At 34.1% G+C, this 26480-nt stretch overlaps 1 protein-coding gene across 1 annotated transcript in view; it reads left to right on the top strand.

The window, feature by feature from the left end:
• Positions 1–24359, top strand: part of LOC149784411 (kynureninase-like) — a 76557-nt gene extending 52198 nt beyond the window's left edge. Inside the window, exons 11-13 of the mRNA XM_089932469.1 lie at positions 1327–1412; positions 8900–9145; positions 14905–24359. Of these exons, the coding sequence (XP_089788595.1) occupies positions 1327–1412; positions 8900–9145; positions 14905–15024 (452 nt within the window). The 3' untranslated portion in view covers positions 15025–24359. The remainder of the gene's footprint in view (positions 1–1326; positions 1413–8899; positions 9146–14904) is intronic.
• Positions 24360–26480: the final 2121 nt, after the last annotated feature.

Genomic DNA, 26480 nt, shown 5'->3' with positions numbered 1-26480 from the left:
AATGACCCTTAAAGTACAGACTTAGGGAATAAAAGTAAAATTTATAAAAATAAGATTGCTTCTGTAAAATCTGTCTTGAGCCACACTTCCGAACTTTGTAATGCATGTTTTCCAGCGATAGCAGTACATGATATTTTATTATACCTTACTGAAAACTGGAGAAAAAAATTGACTGAAAATATCTTGTTACTGTTGGCAGGTCTGAGTTACACAGTAAATTGAATGAACCAGGATCACAGAGATTTGAACAGCAGTACGTTTTTACGCATTCTAGTCTTCTTTAATAATGCTAGGTCAATCCAAGCTAGTTAAATTAATGGACTTTCTGTGACTAGTTGAATTAGCAAAACAAAATTCATTTGTTGCTTTTGGCATTTTGAATATCTTTTGAGTTTGGAACTGGAAGTTACTACTGAAATGGATTAACATGAAAAATGTACACTTTTAGACTTGTTGTTGTTGTTGTTGTTGTAGGGTTTAATGCACTTTTTCAGCACACGATAGGCTGTACATGGCGGCCAGTATTAATGGTGGAGGAAGAACCCAGGAAAACACCCGGAAAGAATCACCGACCCACAAGAAGCTACTGGCAAGCTTTCTCACATACCCACATTGGCTGAACCCGAAACTCGAACCCACACAGACAGAGGTGAGATGGCAGTGATCCGTAACAGAGAGTGCTTTAGACCACTCGGCCAATCGAGGCCCCGATTAAAGTATGGACTTGGCAAGGTTAAACCTTTGGTGAGAAGTTAAACATGAAAATGCAATGCCACAATACAGGTTACTGTGGTATCTCATTCAAAGATGAGTTTATTTTGTGGTATGGGGGACACCTTTCTTTTAAAACATCATATAGGGATGTCTTTCAAAATTTGCACATTGCTTTTCATTTGGAGGGCTATAACCTCAGAACCTCACATCACATATGTATGTAACTTGTACATGTGTTTCCATCGGCCTAAGAAATTCAGCTTTTCATTTGATGGTGTACATCTTTAAGGTCAAGGTTGCTGTTGCTAAAAATAAATTTGGTTTTTATATTTCAAACAAGACCAGAACTTCAGTTCTCATCAACAAATTTCAGTGAATATTGGTAGATGTTTTATAATCATTTTACCTTTAAATACAGATCATTAGCAATATGGGAGTTGGTGTCTTTAAGTTCAAGATCAGTTTTATTACAAAAAAATTTTGCTCATGCATTTCATTTCTGGATAATAAGTGAACTTCTGCATGACTAATTTTAAGAAAACTTACATTCAAGTAACTGACCTGTGTTGGTAGGTATTGTGCTACTTGCATCCCTCTTGATTCCACTTTCAGAATGGGAACCCTATCTGGGTGCCTACAGTTACCGCATCAGCAACACTCCTGGTTTTCTCTGCCCATCACTGAAGGCCAGCCTTGAGGTAAAACCAGCAAGCATGACATGCTTTCCGTACATTTAACCTTATCACAGCTTTTTCAGATGATAATTCTTTCGTCATGTCAGTCAGTTTTTGCATACACAGGTTCTACAACATTCTACCTGCCTAGCGCTGTTTTGGATTATGTTTGAATCATTGTGGGGAAACATATGTATCTTTCTTTCAGTTTTTTCGAAAAATATTTTTCAAGTCAGAAATGCATCAGTATAAAAGATTGAAAATGAGATGATACTTGCCTTACAAAATTTATTTTAATCTTTAACACTATGAATAATAAACTTCATATCATAAACTGATAGATATTATGGCAAATTTACCTTCAAATTGATATATGTATCAATAGGTATGTTGTGCTTTTGTCATGTGGCACAGGTATATTGTTTCACCCCAAGTCACAGGGAATGATAATACATCATTGTGTAGATGAAGATGAGATGCTAGGTTCTGCGGAATACTTGTTACATATTATACCATAACAATCAGGCAATTTTTATACCTTCTCTTTTCATTGATACATTTTCTTTATATCAGAAAAACTTTTATTTCTCCTTAGAATACATTCCTTGATTATATTAACATTAAGGTACAGAAGCCTTTTTCCTCCCAAATCCAGCCCTGCTAAACAAGGATATCTCATCATGTGTGTCTATATTATATAGACAAAGGGCAATAACTCTTGACTATTACCTTACTTTGCTTCTGCTGGGTGTCAATGGTTTTTAAGTTTCACCTGTGTACCTAAGATGGTATAGAATAAGCATACCATTAAATCCAGGTCATTTTGTGTTAAATTCAATCCATCCATTCAAAACTTTTGGATTCATATTTGTTTATAAACTGATGTGTATGCATTGTTTTGAATTTCATATTTTGTGAAATTTATCACTTTCGTGGACTTGGTCAATCAAGACTGTATGGTACATGTTATCATTGGATATGCCTGCCATTCAGCAACCTAGGCATCAACTAGTGCAGCAGACAGTAGTGGGTTCCTGACCTCAGTCCAAATTTTGCCTTTTCTGTCTTTGTTTTCACACATACAAATATGTTGCCAGGCTGCGGGATTTTGTCAAATGAATTCTTGGTCATCCGTTTTATGAGTGATTTCAATCAAGCTATACTCAGGTAGCTTTAATGATTGAATACTAACATCTTATATGATTTAAATCTGCTGGAGTTGTTTGCAGAAACTATCCAGTTATTTCGAATTTTGTCCTAGACTGGTTTAACAAACTGATCCATTGATCATCCATAACAGAACTTGACAGAGCTTAATAAGCAGCGAGTTTATGAATGTCAATACAGATGATAATCAATTTCTTTATGATGAAATCATCTTCTGTGGTCAATAGAGCGAGATGAAGGCTGTTCCGATGTGAACTGAAGATGTCACACACCCATTGACATGGAAATTGTCTGCACCTCATCCAAAGCACATGGAAGGGGAATGGGAAGCTGAGAAAAGAGAAAAAAAGAACCAAAATTCCAAGACAAGTGGTTGAGTGCCTACAGCTGGTTAAGGAAAGAACAAAAAAGGAAGGATGTTAAGTGTTCACAGTCAAGAAAAATAATCTGTTTACCAATGAAAATGGTTGCATAGGTTAAACTGTGTTCTGCAAAGGATGCAACCTTTGCTGAATACAGCCTCAAAACAAATATCCCAGGGAGAACATGACCGAATTGTGGAAGATTATGTTCATATATCATGAAGACCAGTTCCCTAATTTATTTAAATTGTACAAAATTGCAGTGGATCTCCTGTTACAAACACCAAATTGTGAGAGGGGATTCAAACAGAATTGACATTGCGCTTGACATCAGAAATAAACCGATCATTATTCAGATACAGAGGGGTCATAATCACATTCAGCGGCTTTGAATTCATAAGAAGCAGGCAAGAATATTTATCAGCTTAGAAAAATAAGTTAGGTATTCAGATACTTTATATATTCGTTGTCAAAGAAGGGATATAAAGTCAATAAATTCTTATCTTAAATAGATATGCACATACCTTATAATAATATCACCTATCAGCCAGCATTTGGCATTTTCTCCCCCCAAAACCCAAAGATAGGTGTGAGGAACCTCTCCTCATACAAAAATTCACAGCAGCATCTCTCCTGCAGATAGTTTTTGAATACAGTGAGTGATTATTCCCCCATTTTTAGGCAGCCCATGAGGTTAAAACCCCTGCTTATTCATGAGAAACATGGGCTACTTTTTCTGATCTGGTGGATCCGTCATATAGTACCATTTTATCTAGAGTTGTGCTTTCCATCCAGCCAGTCCAGTTTCCTCAATCTGGATTAATTTATTTGGATCTGAGTGATAGATTATTTAGCCATGTATATGGCATCTTCCATGCATAAGGATGGGAATCTTAGTGAAATATTATGACAACCATACCTGCATATTGTGATGGGAAAGGTAGTGAAAAGTCAATCATCCATTCATGCTCCAGTACTAAAGCCAACCAGATTGGCATGCACACATCTTACAACTAGGTCAACCATTTGCCCAGCTACCAGCATAATAGTCAGGTGTGACAAAATGGCCTGGTGGAGTTAGCTTTTCCTTTTTTCACTGCCTACCCACAGAGTACTGGTAGTGGATTATTTAGGGATGACAGTATTGCATTTTTGTTACAACAGGGGATGGTTTATCCCAAAATGAAAGCAAATGCTGACCAGGAGTATTTACACAGTGAGAATGAAGATACTCCAGACCAATAACCCTGCACTGATTTGACCATGGAGAAGACAGTTTAGGTTTAAGGCTGCTTTCTGGGAGATATAAAGGGTGTTGTCAATTGAAAACATTGCAATGTTTCGAACCACCTCCAAACGGAATGTGTTCAAGTTTACCTAATGTTACAGTAAAGTATGGTAGATATTGGAATGTGTCAACTTTAGAATGCCCTACACGCCTTGCCACTACACATGATTATAAAGTGAAAGTGTCATTTGATATTAATGATGTGAAAGAGTTTCCATTCTTTTGGTTGCTTCCCTAGTCAACAAAAATCACAGTCTTTAGCAATCATTTGTTTGCATGTATCTGGCCTGGGGAATGCTAAGCTTTCTTTATGGAGAACCAGTTACCAGTGAGATCTTCTACCATCATGCTACAGAGTTGATGGCATGAATTGCATGGGTCGTTAGCAAAGTAGCTTACTGTGCAATGGTGAACATGTTGACTGCTTCTGCCAATCATGACGTCATACTTTGGCTCATCATTTCTGCTTGAAGATTGAGGAAGTTAGGAGGAGGCAGCCTATGAACTACCTCAACAAGCAGCTACACCTATATCTTTGTTTAGAAATCCACCATTGGGGTCCTGGTTGGCCAAGTGGTCAAAATGTGCACCCTTACTGATCAAAGCCATCTTCCTTTGTCCACTAAGATTTGAGTCTCAAACTCGGTCTATGTGGGTATGTGAATAACTTCCTGTGGGTCAGTGGTTCTTCCCTGATTTTTCCTGGGTTGTTCCTCCATTAGTTATACTGACCAGCGTGTGCTGAAATTGGCATTAAACCCAAAACAACAACAGAATCCACCACCTCTGAAACAACAGATGAATGACAGGCAAGCCAAATGAAAGGAATCTCTATCCCCAAGCCTCCCATCTCCTACCACTGACTTAACACCCCCATCATCTGTAGACAGCTTAGTAGTGAGCAGTTAATATCAGTTTGGATCAGCCTATTTCTGCAAAATGGTTGGATGATTTTGGTGGACTTTGGTTTTGTTGCTTTTGTTTTTCCAATATCTACTTTCTTCCTCTCACCTTCTATCGTATTTGCCATTTAATCAGAGGAAGGACTATACTCTTTAGTTGGAGATACAGTTGCTGATGAACAATGTCAACAACTGTCCACTGACAAAGTTCCCTGTTGGACTGCAGGTTCTGCACCTTGCTGAGCACACACTGGACATGATAATAATAATAATCTTCAAATGGACAGTGGGGATTGTAAGAATCTCATGGGTTCTATTCATGGCAGTTCCTTATCACAACTTGAAGCTGATCATATTCCTGAGATAAATCAATGAATTCATTTTTCTGATGTGGCTCAAAATTGATACTGCAAGATCTGTCTGACTCTCCCGAAGGGATGATTGCACAATCAGTCTTGATCTCAATAGATGCCTACTTTCAGTCCTTATTCACCTGGTGTGGGGACCAGGGGAATGGCTTCTATATATCAACCTCCTTGAAATGACAACTGTCATCAATATCTTTCAGCTCTAGAAGGAATAACTCAGGCAACTTGATAGTGGTAACTTGCCTCTTCAAACATTGGGCACCAAATCACCAGACCCGTGCTTACTGGTTTGGCAGTGTCATCAATGGTGCTATCAAATTCAGATTGATGTGCAGATCAGACACATTCATGGTAGACTTAGTGTTCTGGCTGATGTTCTCTACAGACAGGATCAGGATATTCACCTGGAATGGTCCTATTGTCCATAGGTTTTTCATCAAATTTACACGTTCTTGGAGCATCCAGTGATCTGCCACTTTGCAACAGGTTGGAACCACAGGCTGTCCATCTTTGTCCCAGTTCTTGCAGACCCAGAATCTTTGGCCATGGATTCGCTGTCAGTCAGTTGGGATGGGTTATGGGCTAGTGATAGACCTACCAGAAAAATTACAGCTAAACCTAAGTTTCTCAAACTTCCACAATAGCAGGTGTTCCACCCCACATGGTCTTCTCCTTTATGCTTGGCTCTTGTCAGACGATTTAAAACTTAAATTGTTGAGACAATGTAGAGAGCAAGAAGGTTTATGAGAGAAAGTAGTGTATTTTAAGAGACTGGCATCAAATCAGTATAGCCATCCATTTGAGTGCCTTGATCCCTCAACTGTAAGTTTTCTCTGGCTTTGTGAGGAGAAAAAGTTTCAGCACCATATATCACCAAAGGCTACTGCTCCATGATATCTGACACATTCAGGCATTATAGCAGGAGAGATATGAGTCAAAATAAGTATCCATTAGACCTGTTGGCTAATTTTGATCTCAATGAATCAAAATCCTTCACCTGTTTCCACAATGGAATCTGTCCAGGATCTTAACCTGACCCAGGCCATTAGCCCGGACCTTGCTGAAGCTTATTATCATACAAAATCTGTCTCTGATAGCTTTAGCATTGATATGCAGACTGAATGTGAATGAGTTACAAGCTCCTTTAATCTACAAGAACTATCTTTAGTTCAGGTCAAATGGTTCTGTGTTCCTCGTGATATAACCAGGCTTTGTATCCAAGTGCCGGTTACCATCGGTGGGCATTCAGAGAGTTGTCATACATTCTGTCTCTCATTGGCAAGTCAAGAGAAGAAGCCATGCAAGATCCTGCCCATGCTCTCAAGTGCTGTATGAAGCGTGCAGAAACAAGATGCATCAACCATAATTAGCACTTCTTACCTTGACAACAGGAAAGCAGGATATCACATATCACAGTTAATTTTCATGGATTAAGTGGGTCATATGCTCAGCGTACTTTTTCATCTCATGAGTGATCTCTATGAGCCTCACTTTAGAATATGACAGTTTGAAAGAGACATCATGGAAGCTGTTGTCTGGCATGCAGAGTTAACCTTCTCTAGTTGTTTTTTTATCTCAGATTTAGCTCCACAGGGACAAAATCTGAATCCTTTGGACCGTTTGTGTATATGATATAGACAGAAAAGATTACTTTTTAAGAGGTAGCATAATGTTAATGTGATCTGGTAAGTATTCTCAGAAAAACATAATTTACAAAAACATTTGTTTTCTAACTTGGTTATAGATTCAGTAATGTTCTATGTCCATAATAACTTGCCACAGATATTGTTGGATAAAAATCAATAAAAAATTTCTTGGCTAGCAAAGACATGTCTAAATTTATCATTTTTAGCTCACCTCTTTGAGTAGAGGAGGGCTATTGTAATGGTATTGGTGTACACACATGTACAACTTTACACACACACACACACACACACACACACATAGAGTCTTACTGCATCTGATCCATTCTATCTTCCTAGATGCTAGGCAACAGTTTAGAGCTGATGTCATGGTACCACCTAAACTCTTTGGTGATGGGGCTGAGAGGGTCAACTTTGTATATGCTTGTAAAGTAAATTATTTGTACATTCTCACTGTCTTTCCTAGCAATGAAATTTCCCCAATCCATGTGAAAAATGGGGGAATTTCTGAACATAAGAGGTATTTAGTGAAGAAGCATGAGTAAATATGTGTAAGGCTTGAAAATGTTCTGGAAAGTTTCATGCATTCTGTTTAGTTTTTGGTGCCATCTTTGACAAATTATCGTGAATCTCACAATCATCATTCTAGAATCAACCTTGCAGTCTTGGTTTTGTTTTGTGCCTAGTATATAACCACACATTTGTTCTGTATCAAGTTGACATACTGTTATATCAGATATTTTGGGCACAAAACTGTGTCACTGTAACCTTCTTAAAATTTGCTTAAAAATTGTGTTTATACTCCCAGGGTATCTTTTGTTAGTGAATTGTGCTTAAAAATTGGGTCACTGTAACTGAATCTCACAGACATCATTCTAGAATCAACCTTGACCGCTCCGGTGGTCTAGTGGTTAGAGCGTCCGCCTCGGATGCGGGAGGTTGTGGGTTTGATCCCTGGCTGAGTCATACCAAAGACTTACAAAAATGGTACTAACAGCTGCCTTGCTTGGCGCTCAGCATTAAGAGGTTAGTGTTACGACTGGTCGGCCTGGTGTCAGGATGATGTGACTGGGTGGGACATCATGCTACATGTCTGCAGCATGATGCCCCAGTGCCAGACATCACTATAAACTGCCACACTGCAGACATTGTAGCAATATGACTGAAAAATTGTTAAAGCTATGTTAAAAATTCAAATCACATCACATCACATAATCAACCTTGCATTCTTGGTTTTGTTTTGTGCTTAGTATACAACCAAACATTTTTTTCTGTATCAAGTTGGCATGCTGTTATATCTCAAACATCTTGGGCACAAAACTGTCACTGTGACCTTCTTTCCAGAATTAAAATTTGCTTACACATTGTGTTTACACTCCCAGGGTATCTTTTGTTAGTGAATTGTGCTTAAAAATTGGGTCACTGTAACTTATGTGTTTTGGTTCCAGTAATTTTATTGTGTATTTGCTCTAATCTCAATACATTTGCCACTAGATTTGCACTGAAGTTGCATCCTTGAATGCATTTTACACAACTGATCCCATTTCCAGGATTAGGAACATTAGTTAGATATGGGGCATGTGTTCTAATTTTCAAACCTTTTGACTTACTGCCACCAGATGTGCATCTTACACCAAAACTGGGTTGACTAGGGGTTATTGAATATTTGTTAAATATACTCTACTGGCTAGAATCTATGGAAGCTAGGATATCTTGTTACCTCTTCTTCATTTACTGTCATTGTTTAATAGAGAGAATAATCACTTAAAATATAATTTCAGATATTCAATAAAACTTCCATGTCTGCCTTGAGGAAGAAATCAAATCTTTTAACAGCATATTTGGAAGCTCTAATTAACCAGAAGTACGGAAGGCATAAGACAGATGGTGATGCTGTTAACGACTCTCATGTCTGTGTGAAAATTTTAACTCCGACTGATCCTAATCAGAGAGGTGCACAACTTTCATTCTCCTTTTCCATCAATATCACTCAGGTGTTTGCAGAACTGCAGAAGAGAGGAGTGGTGGTATGTTCTATTGATTTTCTTACAGCTCTGTCATTGTTAAATATTATATATATTCTCTATTTTCTGATCAAATACATTACCTGATAACACTAAAATTAGGAATTACACTCGTTTACTACCAGAATCCAGCCATTCCTGAAAGATGAGAAAATGTCTTTCCATCTATATACATCATTAGACTAAGGAAAGTAACTTTTACTTATTAATTAACTCCCTTAGTTTTCACGAGGTGTCCAAACTTTAGCTTGCAACTATTAACATTGTCTTTAAGATTTCGTTCCAATTTATCATAACGTTTGAGCATCCAACATATTTATAGTGTTATTGCAAATCAGAATGTTGATATACCTGGTGTATACAACATTTGTGTTTTTTATGGTGAATCACAGTCGTTATGGTCCACGTGATATTGTTCAGTAACACTGGTTTTCACTGGTGTATTTGAATTGTGCTGTTAAACTTCATTTTATTATAGATTTCATTGTCATCTTGATAACAAACATTCGTCTACTTCAACAGTTTGTGTATTTGTTGTATGGACTTGTTTTGGTATTTTTTCTCCTTTTATTTTTGAGATACACGAAGTGCAAATGCTTTAAAGTCATTCTTGATGATCTTAAGACATGCCTTACCTGCATAAAATATTCTTCCTCACATCCATGCAATGCATGTACATTGTGGGCAGAAGATGTTTCTTTTAATGGCTGGGAAAGGCAGAGGTGGAGGTCCGTAAGAAAATGGCAAGCACAAAATCTTCCAAACGTAAAATAGTAAGCATCCATCCAAATTCAGAAATTTTTGTGATTTTATGCAGGAAGGTTTTTGTGATGCCGTCCCCACCCCTGGCAAAGATAGATAAAAGGCCCTTGCAGAAGTAACTACTTTTTGCTCTATTAAAGCTACAGCAATTGATTTCACTAAAGTTACATTGCTGTGCATACTACAACAAATTCTGTCTTTGAGGTTGTGAGCTAGTGAAATAGAGGAAATTGGTACTATTGGAGCTGGGTGTTCAGGATTACCTTCTGACTTTGCCAGCTGGATGGGCATGTCAGTCATATATCATTCATCATACACTGTCCTAGCTGCCAATGGAAAGTGTCAAGAAAAACTTTTCTTGCTATGAAAAGATAGGCAATCAATAAATAACTATTTGTCCTCACTCCCAGATCAACCTGTTGAGAGACACAGAGCTGCAGTATACACTTTCAGATGCCATGGAAATGGGGAATATATGTAACAGCTACTTTTTGGCAGGAAAACAAGACATAACCCCACAAGTGCTGGCATCCTGGCTGATGGGGTTATTGGATTATTGTTCTCAAACTCTAACAGGATCAGGTTTAACCTGGGAAGGTTTTGGTTGATGATAGATGAGTGATTTCCATCAGCCTGGCTTTCAAACATAATATCTTAATTTTGGTGGAGTCATTTGACTGGCAAACTCAATTTACCAACTCCAGCTTCTGTTTATGTGACATGACCTCACAAAAATCATGTTAGGTCATTGATAGTTAGCGTGCTTTATTCTGGACAGAACAACCTCAGTCCTGGATGCATTTTCTTGTAACTTTTGCTGGACTGACCTGGGAAACTTACATGTAATGCGATTGCCAGGCATGAGATCCCACAGGTATCACCTTTGCATGAATATAAAGGCATAATCTTCAGTTGTGCTGCTTTCACATTCATCCTGTCAAAAGAGCAGTTTACAGGGTGACATGGGTTAGAGATTGGATGCTCCAAAAATACATACAGAATCACATAACTGTCAGTCCCTTCCCTACACATGTGAATCTTGTGTTACAAGTTTTGCTAAAGCTTAAATGAGTAAATAATTGCAGTTACGTCAGTTGATAATTGTTGGTAACATTTACATTGGTCAGAACATAATCATGTGATCAGACCCAGTTGCGTTTATCTATGTATAAACTGTATGGAGAACTACTTTATACTTCTAGAAATAGAGTCGCATACAAAGTAACTAATGTAAACACTGAATCGGAAGGCATACACACTGCAAGCCTTTAAAACAAAATAAAAAGGGTGGGTTTATATTTCATTTAGAAAATTTGACTGAATCAGATAACAAATCTTTATAATTTTTCTGAAGATAAATAATTGTTTCGTTGATTAGATTTAAAAAACAAGCTGAGAAACCGAAAATTGTCCAAGAAAAACAATGGGGCTGTGTTGTACTGCACTTTCACTGTGGCTCATTACAAATTAATTTAAAACTATAGGTAGATGGATATAGGTATAGGTAGGAGAGAGTTCAAAGGCTACTATTATAATAATTGAATTCACAATCCTATGTTGTAATTCCATTTGTTATTAGCCCCTGTAGGTAGCCTAAACTGTTAATGAACAGGAAAATATATTTAAAAAAATGAAAATTGGTCATTCATGTGTCTGGACAATAATCATTCGGCAAAGTCACTACAGATGTCAACATTTTGGGAAATTTCTACTGGGTACCTGTCGATCCAAGTAATTGGTTACCTGTGTACACGTTCAAAAAGAAATTGTGTTAAATGTGAACCTGAATTGCTTTGTTGTAGGTTCACACTTGCCAACCCCCAAGAGAGGTGTAAGCATAATATTACTAATATAAGTGGCAAACAAGTGTAATCTGAGAATAAAAAGAGCAATCAATATATTACATGCCATAATTACAAAAAAATGTGAAAAATGTTCATTTATTTTTGCTACTCACCTCTATCTGCAGTTGAAATTCTAGTCAAAATTGGCTAAATTGGTGTGGATTAGTAGTTAGTATTAGAGCATAGAAACAAAAAACATTGATAAATTATTTATGCATAACACTCACTTTAACTAGACTGTAGACTAAGTCTACATGTCTACATTAACTTTCACAATTAGACGTAAAGTGCACAAATGATTGTTATATTATCCTTGACCTGCTTTGGTTCGTGCCCTTAATGAAGTTCTGAATGCAACAAGTTTTTACGTTTAATGAAATCCCTCTATTCTAACATTTTTTAGTCATATAACATCTATCAGTCATATTGATAAAGCCCGTTTATCACAATATTTGGCACCATTTATTTTCAATTTAGACTGGTCCGCTATGTATGTAGTACCAAGACAAAATGAATCTATGATAAGTGGTTTCACATTCAAGAAACCCATATGTTTCTTAGGACTGTTTCATGTATAATTCATGTAAAAATTACCATATTACACGTGGTGAATTCTTTTCAATGTTAATGAATAACAAGATTTTTTCCTGTTATATTTTAATATTTCATTGAAAAATGTAATTCTGTATAGTTGTATATTTCATTCATTTTTCCTATGATGGTATAAAAAGTGCATGTTATGGTAACCAAGAATTTATGTTGCCTTTGCCGTGAAAAAATATATGTCTTGGGTTTCCCGCTAATAACAAATTTCCAGTAAACAAACGTGAACAGCGGCCCTGGCTTGAATAGTGAACACTCGCTACAGAGCCACAAACCTGAGGCAAAAATGGCATTAGTTAAACCAGACATTTCTGTTGTGCTTTCTTTTAGTTAAATTGTAGTAGGTATTTAAATTTTATTTTGTCGAATATTTCTTAATCAGTACTTACTGTTGCTGTCAACCAATGATATTGACACAGGATCTCAAAACAAGTGCATTAAGTTGTGATAAAAATAGTGCATGAACCATGGACAGGCACAAAGTTAGGATGTCTTGCTTGAAATACAAGTGTTGATTCTTTAATAGGTTGCACGAGAAAGGAGAGACGTGTCCTCCCTTGTATTTTTTATATAGTGTATGTATGACAAGCAAAAGTACAAGCCCCTATGATGATGAATAAATGCACACAGCCTCGAACCATGATCATTATTCTGTGTGTCGATCTAAATTTGGAAGCTTCATTTTTTTTAAAGGGGTACTCGGTTGTTCATTTTACTACCCGGGTTATTAGCATCTGTACCCATTGGAATATTTACAAGACACAATGAACTCATAAAAGCATAATGTCCAAGAGTCATTTGTATATGAAGCAAAACAGCACAACCTTTGCTTTGAATATTGAAATTCTACTCAGATCACTTATGCCAATTTAGATGAAAGATTAAGACCATGCTGTGGAATGTTCAAAACCTTGGATCACCTACCATTGGCAGAATTATTTGTTTGATGTTGAATTAGCAATTACATTGTAGATAGAGAATCCACTGATCTATCAATAGCTATGTAGCAGACACCCTCAACAAGAATTTGTATGCTTAAAAAGGCTAAAAACTTATAGGAAATATTTTGTTTAAAAAACCCAACAAAATAACAATAAAAAATAAATAAATTATAAAGAATTACAATTATAAGAGTTTAATGTTGTTTTCTCTGAGTTTATCATGGTATAAATTGTCGGTTGCCAACTCACACAGCTTTCATAACACCCATTGGGCATTATTTGCTGTGTGATTTAGCAACTGACAGTTTATACCACAATAAACTAAAAAAACACAACATGAAACTTTTATTTGTCCATGATATGAGTGACTATCAATCAGGAACAAGGGGAGTTAATCAGTAAGAGTTACTTTACTGATAGATGTATACAGATAGAAAAGAATTTGTATGCTTAAAAAGCCTCAAAACTGATAAGAAATATTTTGTTTAAAAAACCCAACAAAATGACAATAAATAAATAAAGAAAATTATGAAGAAGTGCAATTATAAGAGTTTGACTTTGTTCTTTTTTAGTTTATCATGTTTTAAACTGTCAGTGGCTAACTCACAGCTTATATAACACCCATTAGGCGTTATTTGCTGTGTGATTTGGCAACTAACATGATATGAGTGACTACCAAGTACGAACAAGGGGAGTTAATCAGTAAGAGTTACTTTGCTATTAGATATATGTGGATAGACATTTGTTTTGTCTCTAGGGAGGCAGAAATCAGACTTAGAGGTAGCAGAGTGTAATTCCTATCATTAATTTGGCTGGGTAAGTATTTTCAGAGGAACATAATTTACTATCAAATTTCCTTAGAGAAGCTATAATGTTTGAAAATTCAGTAAAATGTATAGTCATATTGATGTAATTAGATGTTCAACTTTAATTTTCTGGTTACACTAATGACATTTTATGTCCCAAAGAATATCAGAGAAGGACTGTAATTTACATTGAAAATTCAAGACCTGTAATCATTACACTTTATGACAGTTGTTGAAATCTCATGTTTAAATTCCATTCAGAGTTCCTTTGTCAGAGGATTATCTTGTGCCATAAAACAGTCCAATGTCTGACCTTGAGTGAAATTAATTTTTCTTACCCCATTGCAAAATATATTGGGTGGGATCTGCTCAGTCATCCTTTTACAACCACCTGTCTGCTCATAGAGGCTTGTTTAGCATAATTACACAAATCTTGACATAGCATGTTTACATGTAAAGAGGGCTTGATTAGTCTCATACTATTTTTAAATGAGTGACTTTTGCAATTTTAGTTTCCTATTTTTGTTGGAGTTTGACTGTTAGTGACCATATTAGTACAATTAAGTAAAATACACGTTGTTATGGCAAATTAAATTTGGTAAGCTTTTTTATATGCATTTGCATATATATGATCTTTAAGGCTGGATTACATCAGCAACTAAAATAAACTAAGATGCTGGGCATTTCAATTCAGCATGAACACCTAAATGCAAAATCCCATCAAGTTTTCGTAAAAGGATATTTCCTTGTCTTCAGACCATCGATACTTCAGTTACAATTACTGTAAATTTTACTGTACATTTCAGTGTGATGAAAGGAAACCCAGTGTGATCCGTATTGCCCCAGTTCCATTGTACTGTTCCTTTGAAGATGTTCACAGATTTATGAAATATCTGGATGAGGCGTTGCAAGCTGCAAACAAGTGATACACAGTATAATGTCACTTATCAGAACCCACCAGTAGACAATACCTTTGTCTGGAAAATTGGTCATACTGATACAGTTTAATAATCAGAGGATTTCATCTTTTGGCAAATATCATTGGAGTCCAGTCAAGTAAAAGACACAAATAAAGATGTCTGTATTGTTTGCACTGTACAAACATTAAGATCTTCAGATAGGAAAAGAATTAGTGTTTCAACTTATTAAATGTCTTATCTTCAATATCACAAGTTATGTATGATATTTTTTTTCATTATTCTTTTACATGTGTGTGGAAACCATTACTGGTTTTATTTTACATCAGTGAATCACCAGGTTAAAATCAAGGTTTCTTACTAAACTAAATTTTGTTTCCATATTATTTCATACATGAATTGATCTTTCATGAACCATTACAATCAAATTTGCTTTAGAATTTTGAAAAACTCCAAAAGGTAAGAAGTAATTAGTGGGAAACATTGGAAGATATTGTTACATTACATGATGAAATATGACAATTTTTAGCATATGTTGTGAGGTTTGCTGCAGGTCAGAGAATTTTCATTTTTTGAGAAAGTTGGAGAAAATTCAGGAAATGTTTTGAAAAGTCATATAATGGCAATGGAAATTTTATGAAAAGTTGGGAAAAAGTTAATGTTAATATTAAGAAGCTTGCAAAGAAAAGTATTTTGTTGTGTCAAAATTGGTTCAGTCAAAAATGTCTTGAATTATTCCTGTAGATTTTTTACTACTTGTAGTTGATTTAAAATCATCTATTTTTAAGAAATGAGAGAGAGATTTTAAGCCATGCTTAATGATGAAAACTGACACAGAATGCTTGCCGGATTATCTGCTGATTGAAGTAGTTATTAGTAGATTGTTCTATCTGAACTGAAATTTTGTCATTTGTACTTCTGTATTTTGTGCTGGTTTTGTGGCATTTCATTATTTCACCCATGATAATCTCAGGGAATCGATCACATAAATTCATTGAACAAATGGGGATCTGCTTATTATAGAACATTACTTTGCTAACACAAAATTTACTTAATTTAGATTATCTTATCTGGGCGGTTCCATTAAACATACAGGGAAGGCAGGTTTCTAAAAATTCATGTCAGGGTACTTTGATTGCACAGAGTTCATATTAAAATGAAAAGAAAATTATAAGTTGCATCTATGGGCGAGTACACCACATTAAAAGTGCCTTCCTTGTGTCCCAGGTGTGTTTTACTGGAACAGCCCTCCACAAATATGGGATCATCATTGGAGAAATATACTCAGATTCTTTTGTTTTGCATGTTTAAAGTTGAAAATATGTCTGTATTGGACATGACATGTGGACAGGGACATTTTGCTTTTAGCAAGAAAAATTCATAGAGAAATCATTGAAAATCAGTTTCAATAACCTGCTGTAACATGTTTTTAAGTAAAATTGGTACTGTAAATGCAGGTCAAATTTGGTAGATTGTGTGCTTAGTATGTTTGTGTTATGTTGAATTTGAAGGGAGCAGGAAGTAGATTTTATACAGGATTACTGTTAATCTTATTTGTAAAGTGATTCAAGTTGTATCTCTCCTAAGAGAAAGTGTTCTCTTACCAAAGATACGACAAATCAGCACACATAATTCTCTGTCTATGATTGAATTCTCTGTCCATGATTGAACTCTTTTGCATGCCTTGATAGGCTGTAGTAGAAATTCTCATGTTGTCCTAATATTCCAGGGTATCTTCATGTAGGACATTCAGTAGTTTCATATCTTTATAAAATTTAATTGAAAAGAAGAGAGAGATAATAGAAAATAAAAGTTACAAAATTGAAAACAAAAAAATATAACAAAAAAAAACTTATTTGTTTTACAATCTGATTCATTTAAGCAAGTCTTCCATGTTTAAATGACATTGTTTATAAGCATAATTTTTTGGTGTGCAAGTTTGATGTTCAGTATAAAAAGTCAGGAAAATGTGATAAATAACCTTCCAGTACAGTGATTTCAGACAGTGGCTCTCATAGGTTGATTGCTTTTAAGGGCATGATTATAAAACTGGATTGACATTGAATGCTTGCTTAAAATGATAAAGTCTGAACATCATCTCTAATGATATTGCTTGTAATAACATTTATTAAAATTGACTGTTCAAAGACAATTCAATAATTTAAAATGTCTCAAACAATAAAAAAGCATGAAATGATATACTTGTGGGTAGATGGTAATATACACAATGACAAATGATATTTCTATTCCTACTATGCTGGTTGGGGATAATTAAGACACATTCCAAAGCACGAAAGGCACATAATAGAAATGTTGACAGATAATCTGAAGAATATTCTGTACAGTGTTAATGAGCGATATAAGGTATATATATATATATACTCACACTAATCCATAGGATGACATTTTCCCCCACAACACAGGTGGGGACACAAGGTTAACATGTATATATGTGAATGATGACATTTGTCCCACTACACAGGTAGGGGAAATAAGGTTAACATGTATGTACATTGTAAAAGATGACTTGTTACCCACTGCCAAACAGACATTGTGTGATAGAAATAAGATTCACATATCAATTTTAATGTGAAAGATGTCTTATTATTCCTGTGCACAGGTGAGAGATATGTGGTATACATGCATATTCTAATCAAAATATGAGTTTACTCAGGTGGGATACATAAAGTTAACATGTATATACTAATGTGCAAAATCTTTGCCACTTGTGGAAAAACTAAATTTTTCATCCACTTGCTGAAATATATCTGTTATTCACTTATTTCAAGCAAATATCCTCTATATAATCAGACAATATTATTTTGTAATAGCCACACATTTTTTAAAACTACATACTCATTAACAGTAGATGAAGAACATTATATTGAATGAAAATATTTTTAGTTAATCATGAAATTGGCATCCACTATCACATTGTTCAGTGAAAGAAATGTTACACCATACTACTGTGTAAATATTTATTAACAGAATGTTTGAATAATAATTATATTAACCAAGCTTGAAAAGGCATATCTCTTTTTAAGAAGAAACATTTAGCTGGAGTAGCTCCATCCTGGTATATTATCACAAATAGAATACAGTTTTTAGCTGTGGCATTACTAAAGGGTAAACAAAGGAGCTTGTTGAATATGAGGCTCAAACTCGTGGTCCATCAGGTACATGTTAAATGCTCTTCCTGGATCAAGAATTATTAAAATTTATATATGTGACAATAAATTAATGCACAAAATAAAGTCTCTTATCTGTAAGTGCTGGTAATATTACCTAATCACAGAGAATCATCCATCACCTTATTCAGTTTACCAGCTGAATATTTGCCTTGTAAGTTGAAAGAACCAACTCCAGCATTCCAAATACATTTGCTCATTTTCTCCTTAGTTTTGTTTTTGTTCAGATATCAAGTTTCTTCAGCTTGCATTATTTGAATCATTTGTAATTTTAAACTCTGGAGTAAATCATTGCAAATAGACAGATATGTACACAAGCAACTAATGTTTTCAGTTTGAACACTAATTGAAATACAAAATCCATGTAAGTTTTGTATCTAGCAACTTTTGTGCCATGTTATTGTAAAGTTTTTATGTGCACAGTATTCCATCATTAAAATGCTTTTCATGTGAGTCGTACAACTGTTGTTTATAAGTGAGGAGTGTCTTATACTGAGGTAAGTTGTAGAAGAGCTGTCTTAAGATAAGGTTTTGTTGTATATAGAAACACAATACATAGGGTCTTGAATGATGTCAAACCCTTAATGATTGGTTGTATGTAGAAACACAATCATAGGGTCTTGAATGATGTATAACCCATAGTGATTGGTTGTACAGAGAAACAATACATAGGGTCTTGCATGATGTGAAACCCATATAGATTGGTTGTATGCAGAAACACAATACATAGGGTTTTGAATGATGTAAAACACATAGTTGTTGGTTGTATGCAGAAACAATACATTTGGTCTTGAATGATGTAAAACCCCTAATGATTAATTTATGGGGATTTATATTGAGGCACAATTTTACACAGTCCCTGTAGATTCAGTGTTTATCTTCTGTAATTATTATGATTGTAAGATACCTAAGCTGAAATAAAAGGGCATTTCATTGATTTAATTTTTTTTATAGTATTATGTCATCTACTATTGTAATTGTTTATTTTTATGAATCTCAATTTTCATAGTTTTGAAGAAAATGACATTTTCATTGTGGTTTTGTCAAAGTTTGGATAATTTCATGGATTAACCTTTACAAACACCTCAAAACAAAGAATACAAAAGAATTAAAATATGAGGACATAAAGCAGCATCAATGGTTAAAACGGTACGGCCACTTCCATGAACACAAATCAAACACCTGTCAAATAAATCACCCAGGTGCCCCCTGCTCTATGCTTTTAGCAAGCAATATCAATATTTGATGTATTCAGAATCCATCATTTCTAATTTATCATTTTCTCTCCTTTCATTCATTTTCAATAATACTAGTATTTGAATATCTTAAGAGTTTTGGTGTTCTCTATCTTTACTTATCTCACGACATATAAAAGTAGTGAGTGCAAATTTGGCTTCTAGATACTGTATAGATATGTGTACATTGAAACAATATAAAATGCTTCATAATTCTTTTTTAAAGGGTGAAAATGAGACAGACATGTGAACAAGCTAATAGTTTTAACCAGATTTAAAAAAAAACTGGATTTATTAAATAGCTTTGTTGATCTCAAGGATTGAAATGTGGTATAAATAGGGGTTCTTGCTTATCACATCACAGTGGCTATTTTGTTGGTTTTTGTTTTAATTCATGGTTCAGGGGAACAATAAAATCCACTAAACTTGGTATCCCTTAAACCTTAGTGATAATACAGTACATACTTTACTTCCATTAAAGCTTTCCCAAAATTTATTAGTGTACTACTGATTATGGAGAGAAAAGATATTACACTTTAAATATGAATAAGCTAATACTTATTGCATTGAATTTTATTTTGTTTGTTTTTCTTTAGGAGACATCAACTTATTTCGTGCTCATATCTTTCAAATACATATGACAGTAAAGGCAGGTCAGGATAAATCAGATTTCCAAACTTTAGTCAGGTCGTTTGACCTCAAGAGAGGGAAGATTTTTATGGACCCTGTTTTTAGACATGTAAATGGACAAAGATTACAACTATTGAACAAATTTACTTGTTAAAATAAATATTATAATGTGAACATCATCTCATCAACTCAGTCCTTTTACATTAACTTGTTGCCATTCATACTTAACTGATAAGTAGCACAAGCATTTTTAAATTAACAATTTCTTGGGAAATCAATTATCTCCAGTATTTTTGGCTGATGTACAATGCACTGCTGTTGCTCATTGTTGGTTAGTTGGTATTATGTATTAAGGGAGGCAACTCATGAAATCCAGTAGATGTTGCTGGTACAAAGCACTGAAATATCTGATCGATCCACTTAGGTGCAGATAGGTTAACATATCAGAAGCTAGTGAAGATATTCAATGGAGATCATTGCCTGAATTATATTGGTGGCAGTCCTCATCATTGTTGATCAGAATATTTAGGAGATGATGCACTGTTATTTAATCTTGCTTTCCTCTGGAGTTGGTCTCAATTTCACTCAGAATAGAAAATGTCCTTTCATTGCCTGCATTGGAATGTTTGAATATCAGTACAACTCTACTGAGTTCATCAAGAAGTTTAAATTGTTTTCTGCTTGTGAGTAGATTCAGATTGCTGACTGCCTGTAAGAACTGATCAAGGTAGCTACTGTCTGGGTCTGATGTTTTAATGTCAGTACGATTCTCAACATGAAGCCCAAAAAATGTGCATTATTCTATCACATTCTTTAGGCCTCATTTGGTACCAGAAATTGGAAATTTTGTTCCTCTATAAGTTTGCGAATGGTGTTTTGGCATGTGAAATTTTACTTGGATTCTGGTGTTCTGGCATTTGGAAAGAATCCTGTCCAGATTACCTTTGATCATACAGAGTATAGACTCGAATCTATCTTGACAAGTTGAAGCACCTTGCCTAAGTAATCACAGTAATGTTTATTGTTTTCTGCTGATTAAGCTCTTTAGTTACCTAACCATAATCATTGTTGTCTTTAGTCCTTTCAGAATTATTTTTGCTCACACATAGTATAATTGACCTTGACAAACTTTAAACAATGAAGCCAGCTGACCCTGCCAACATGATCAAAGGATGAAATTATAAACTACATTGTCTTGCCTTGTTTAAGCTATTTTACAGTCACCTGATGACCTGTAGTATTACCATAAATATTACATTGGAACCAAAATTTGAAAATAAAATTGAAAAAAACCAGAAAACTTTCTGTAACAATTTTGTTAACACAGATTCCTGTGCGTGACAGGAGGCCTGGGAGATGTCCTTAATTTCAAGAGAAAAACCCTCCCTTATGGGATGTTCATGTGCATATTTCACTGGCTTTTTGCTTCATGAAAAAGTTATGAACTGCCATTATTAAACCACACAGCTTCACTGCCATCGTTGTATGTATTTAAGTATGCATGTAAAATTACATGTGTTTTTCTGCATTTATCAAATATGTCAATCTACAACTCTTTGAGGAGCCATAGTGACTGAAATGGTTGTGCATTAAATTTATATTCCAAGGGTCACTGGTTCAATTTCCACCAAGATTGGTTGCTCTCAGTGTGCCCTTGTGAAAGGCTTTTGAGCTCCCATTTTCTCAGTGTGATATACCAAAGAATGCTACAATGCTGTTAAATTTATATATCTATATATCTATAAAGACATCTAAACATACAAATATTGTATATCTATATATACACATACAGCTATTTGTATCTATGTATTCATATATGTATTTTTGTACAATTATATGTATATTTATGTATCTGCATATCTACATACTACTGTATCAGCGTTAATGAAGTTTTATACACGGTCAAATTTATACTAATATGACTATTTCCAAGGCCAGAGCAAAAACTACTATTTTTTGAGTTTGACACTGGCATCAAAATACACTGACATAATTATTTGATTCAGTGCATGCATTTGGCTAACTGTGTAATTTATGTTCTTGCAATTTCTACATATGAAAGTATAGATCCAGATTTTTCTGTAACTTTGAGTGAGAGAGAGAGAGAGAGGCTGACAGATGTGGCCCCCTTGTGTTCTAACCAGCAGTTTTGTGGCTTGGTAATGACTGGAAGTTCCCACAATCAAGCTTAAAATTCTAAAAGTTGCTTGTTTTTTTTCTGCCTATGCATTACTTAATAATATGGTTCAGTATTTTTTGTAGTCTATTGTGAATTAGCACTTTTCTTGCAGTGGCATCTTAAGACTCAATTCATTTTATGCTTTGAGGCAGGATTTAGCTAAATGTGTAGTATGATATTATTACATAAAATACTGTATCAGCAAAGGGAAAGTACATGCTGCATTTCATTTATTATATTAGTACATGTTCATGTAAGCAGGAAATGTATTTTATAAAATATCCACAATGGAAAAGAAAATATTTTTTATTTCTCATAATTGATTAATATCATCACTATCAAAGTCATCTGCCTTTGGAAATTGCCTTTAGAAGTTGCCTTTAGAAATTGCCTTTAGAAGTTGCCTTTAGAAATTGCCTTTAGAAGTTGGTTTGTTTTCTAATGGCTACTTTAAATTGTTGATTAAATTCTTCCTTGCAGTGCAGAGCATAACAAAATATTTACTTCCTAGTCTGACACTTCTAGTACTAAAATAGAAACTCATGCCTTTAATTGTCGCCTTAAATAAAGGATGATTTATATGTTTTTATGTGATAGCTCCAACAATCACACCATGTTCTTTTACTTTGACTCTGTTTGGAAATTGTCACAAACTTCAGCCATAATTGGCAAGTAGCACATTCAGATTGAAACAAACACAGCTTGAGGTTTTGTGTGGTAAATTGTTTTTACTTAATGAAAATGTTTAACAACATTCATAGCTGTAGTGCATGGTGCAAAAAACTATTTGGAGATCGGATGATGCTTTCTTATTATTCATACATTATATCTTTTAAATATGGTGCCAGACATGTTTAAGGTGTGCTAGATTTTCATCCATTCGAGCTAATATATCTGTAACGGTGAGCACTTTAGACCACTGAACCCCTCTTTTACATGCACATTTTACTAAAATGCCTTCCTAGAAATACCACGGTTCAGAAGTTGGGATACAGAAATAGAGTTCATTTTTGTTTTTTAATATGAAAGATTTTAGTTGACACAATACAAATTTCATGCCTGTGGATCTCTTGGATTTTAAATTTTTAATTTTTTAATATTTAACCTGGGGTTGGTTAAAATGACTTAGCTTTGTATAAATAAATTCAAATTGTAATATGGAAGGAAATAACTGGCTATTCATATAAATTTTCATTTGCCTTGCACATAATAGATATTGCAGTATAATTATTAGTATTATTCATTCACTTACACAATGCTGCTGGATCACATCATATATTAGCAATAGTGATGCTTTGAAAGCTTTTTCCTTTTTGTCAGTGGGACAGTTAATTTTGCTATCATTGACTCTTGGACTTTTAAGAGTTAATATTTCATTTTTCATTATGATGCATGCCTAAAGATAATGTTTTACAAATTCACATATTTTCTATATTCAGATTGGTTTTTACATTATACAATTGTTGCCTTTGTTTTGAGGTGATATTATGAACTGTTGATCAGAGGCATCTGTTATTTTACATCTGGGACCAAATTTAAAGCTATTATCATTATTGAAATTTGGAAAATGATTCTAATAAGTTATGTTTTAGGATGCGACATGCTGAGCTTAGCTGATCCAGTTGATACTTAGACAGTTTAGACTTGTACAAACAAGTATAAGTTCAGTTTCTACTTACTTTAGCATTGTTGATCAAATATGTATAATCTACAAAAATAACTGAAAGAATGCCTCAAATTAGGTGACAAGTGGTTGTAAAAATGCAATACTTCACTATTTGTTGTTATTGTGGTTATGACAACTTATAAATTGCATCCTATGGATTATGACTGTAAATGATGTATTTTACAATTTTTATTGGAAAAGTGCCCTGAAATGTGACATAACATGTAAAATAATGTGTTATAATATGTAAAAGTGAATATTAGATCTTGATTACAATTCTGTCATGTGGAGGGATATCAAATGCATTCATGTTCGAGTGTTAATAGTAATGATAAAGGCAATAGAATGCCACATCATCTGACTTCATTCTAATACTGAAAGTAAAATTTATATATTTATGACACAAAATATGTAATTTATTGTGCAATAAAGCTTTGGCAACAATATAGTTGTGTGCTTTCAAATTTCTATACCCATGAAATAAGCTGTCCCAAGCATATGGATAAGATAAGACAAGATAAGATAAGATGAGATGAGATGATAAGATAAAATAAGATAAGATAAGATAAAAGATGATTAGATAAGATAGATAAGATAAGATAGGAATTCTTTATTTCAGACTACATAGTCCATACATCTAAATTGAAATCTCGATATAAAGTAAAAACATTATAAACATAAAAGAACATATCTCATATGTGCAAGTATACAGATACATCTACAACAATTAACTGTGCCCTGCATTTTTAAGAATGAAATTATTTGGCACATTTAAAGAGTAATTTGTTCCATCTACTAATGATATGAGAATTTAAATGAATGTCATAGTTCCAAAGAGATTTCAATATACAGTTCTTACTACCAGATATTCTTGTCATCATTGAGAAAACATACTCTCTAATTATATGTTTTAGTTTCAGCTAATGACCATTTGTAAATAAATGCTTCGATAGTTAAATTTTGTCAATGGTTGTTTGTTGAACTTTAAGATCATTGTAAATTTGTAAAAAATTTGGCATACAACTTTGGCATTAAAATGAACTTATTATCATTTGTAAACAAATGTTTTGATGGTTAAATTTTGTACATGGTTGTTGGTTGTACTTTAAGATAATGGTAAATTTGTAAAAATGTTGGCATATTCGTTTGACATTAGAATGAGCATGATCATGGTCATAATATCCTTAAGATTTTTTATAAGGTTCTGATAAACAAATTATTCATTCATTCATTCCTATTTTAATATCAGTCCTTGTGGAATCACTTTGGATATAATTGGAGACGAATTATGGAATTGCAAAGTGATCATCAACTTTTTTTGACTAAAGCATTACTTTTGAGATTAATGTGAATTCAGTCGAAGACATAATGGATTATATTATTATGATACAGGAAGACTGTAGGTACATCTGGACTTCCAGCACTTTTGGTACATTGGCACATTCAATATCAGAGTTAATTCCGAAAAATTTATTTTTTTTGTCTTTGTAATGTAACATTTAGGTTCATTTTGGATTTAATTCACAATACTGTAAGATCCTCTTTTTTCAATTTTACAAAACTTGTTGGTTTTGCTTTTTCTGTTACTTAAAGAAAATAGATTGTTGGGATATACAGTTTGTATTTTGGTTTATTAAAGGCATCAAGGAATCCCACAAACATATTGCCATCCATATTGCCCTTTTAGCCAACATTTAATGTCACACTGTTATCTGTATTTTCATATTCATCACTATCAAAGTTGAATGATTAGTTTTTAAAAATGTTTAATGAGTTAAATGGGAAAAATCTTTTAGTGTAGTAAATTATCATGTAAATTTATTTGCTATCTTGGCAAAAATGTTTGGGAAAGTGAACAAACCATTGTGATGCAATAATCTGAATTGCAGAAAAAGTTAAAGATGTTGTACTGGTTAGCATTTTTTTAAATTAAAGATAGTTTGAAGTCAATAGATAAAATTTTCGCTGTTGCTGACCCGTCATTTAAAGTCAAGAAATTATTGTGCTGTTGGATTTCCATTAGCAAATACGTTGTTCCTCTATTTTCTGTTTTCCACACTCGTGTATAATCATCTGTTCATTTTGCACAGTAATCAATGCATTTTCCCCATTGTAATTTCCATTTCTATATTATAAATCAGTTTGACTATTGGATGTATTTGAAGACTAAACCTGTATATTCTCATAATATAAAATGTGTACTGTTTCTTACACAACCCAACTTTCACAGACATTCTTGCCAGATAAACTGATATGATTTCTTTTGGAGTGCTTCATTGTTGTTGAAATTTAAATTGTAACATGGTCATAGTTTTGTCACAAAAAAAATACAGTTTGTAATGGACGGTTTAAATATCCTCATGAATGTCTCAACACCCATGTCACTTTCTTTGCCATGCATTCCATTCACAGTCCCGTTGGCAAGCAGGTGCTAAAGTTGCATTTGTTTTTGCAACTTCTTTTTTATGTAATTTGAATCAGCTTCATATGATTGAATGTTTTCAAGTTCATTTGTTTTTCTATGATATACCTTATTACCATGTCAGGACATTGTCCATATTGTAATT

This window comes from Sinohyriopsis cumingii, chromosome 14 (genome assembly GCF_028554795.1).
Source record: "Sinohyriopsis cumingii isolate HCF-2022 chromosome 14, ASM2855479v2, whole genome shotgun sequence".
Lineage (NCBI taxonomy): Eukaryota > Metazoa > Mollusca > Bivalvia > Unionida > Unionidae > Sinohyriopsis > Sinohyriopsis cumingii.
This window is presented reverse-complemented; position numbering and strand designations above follow the sequence as displayed.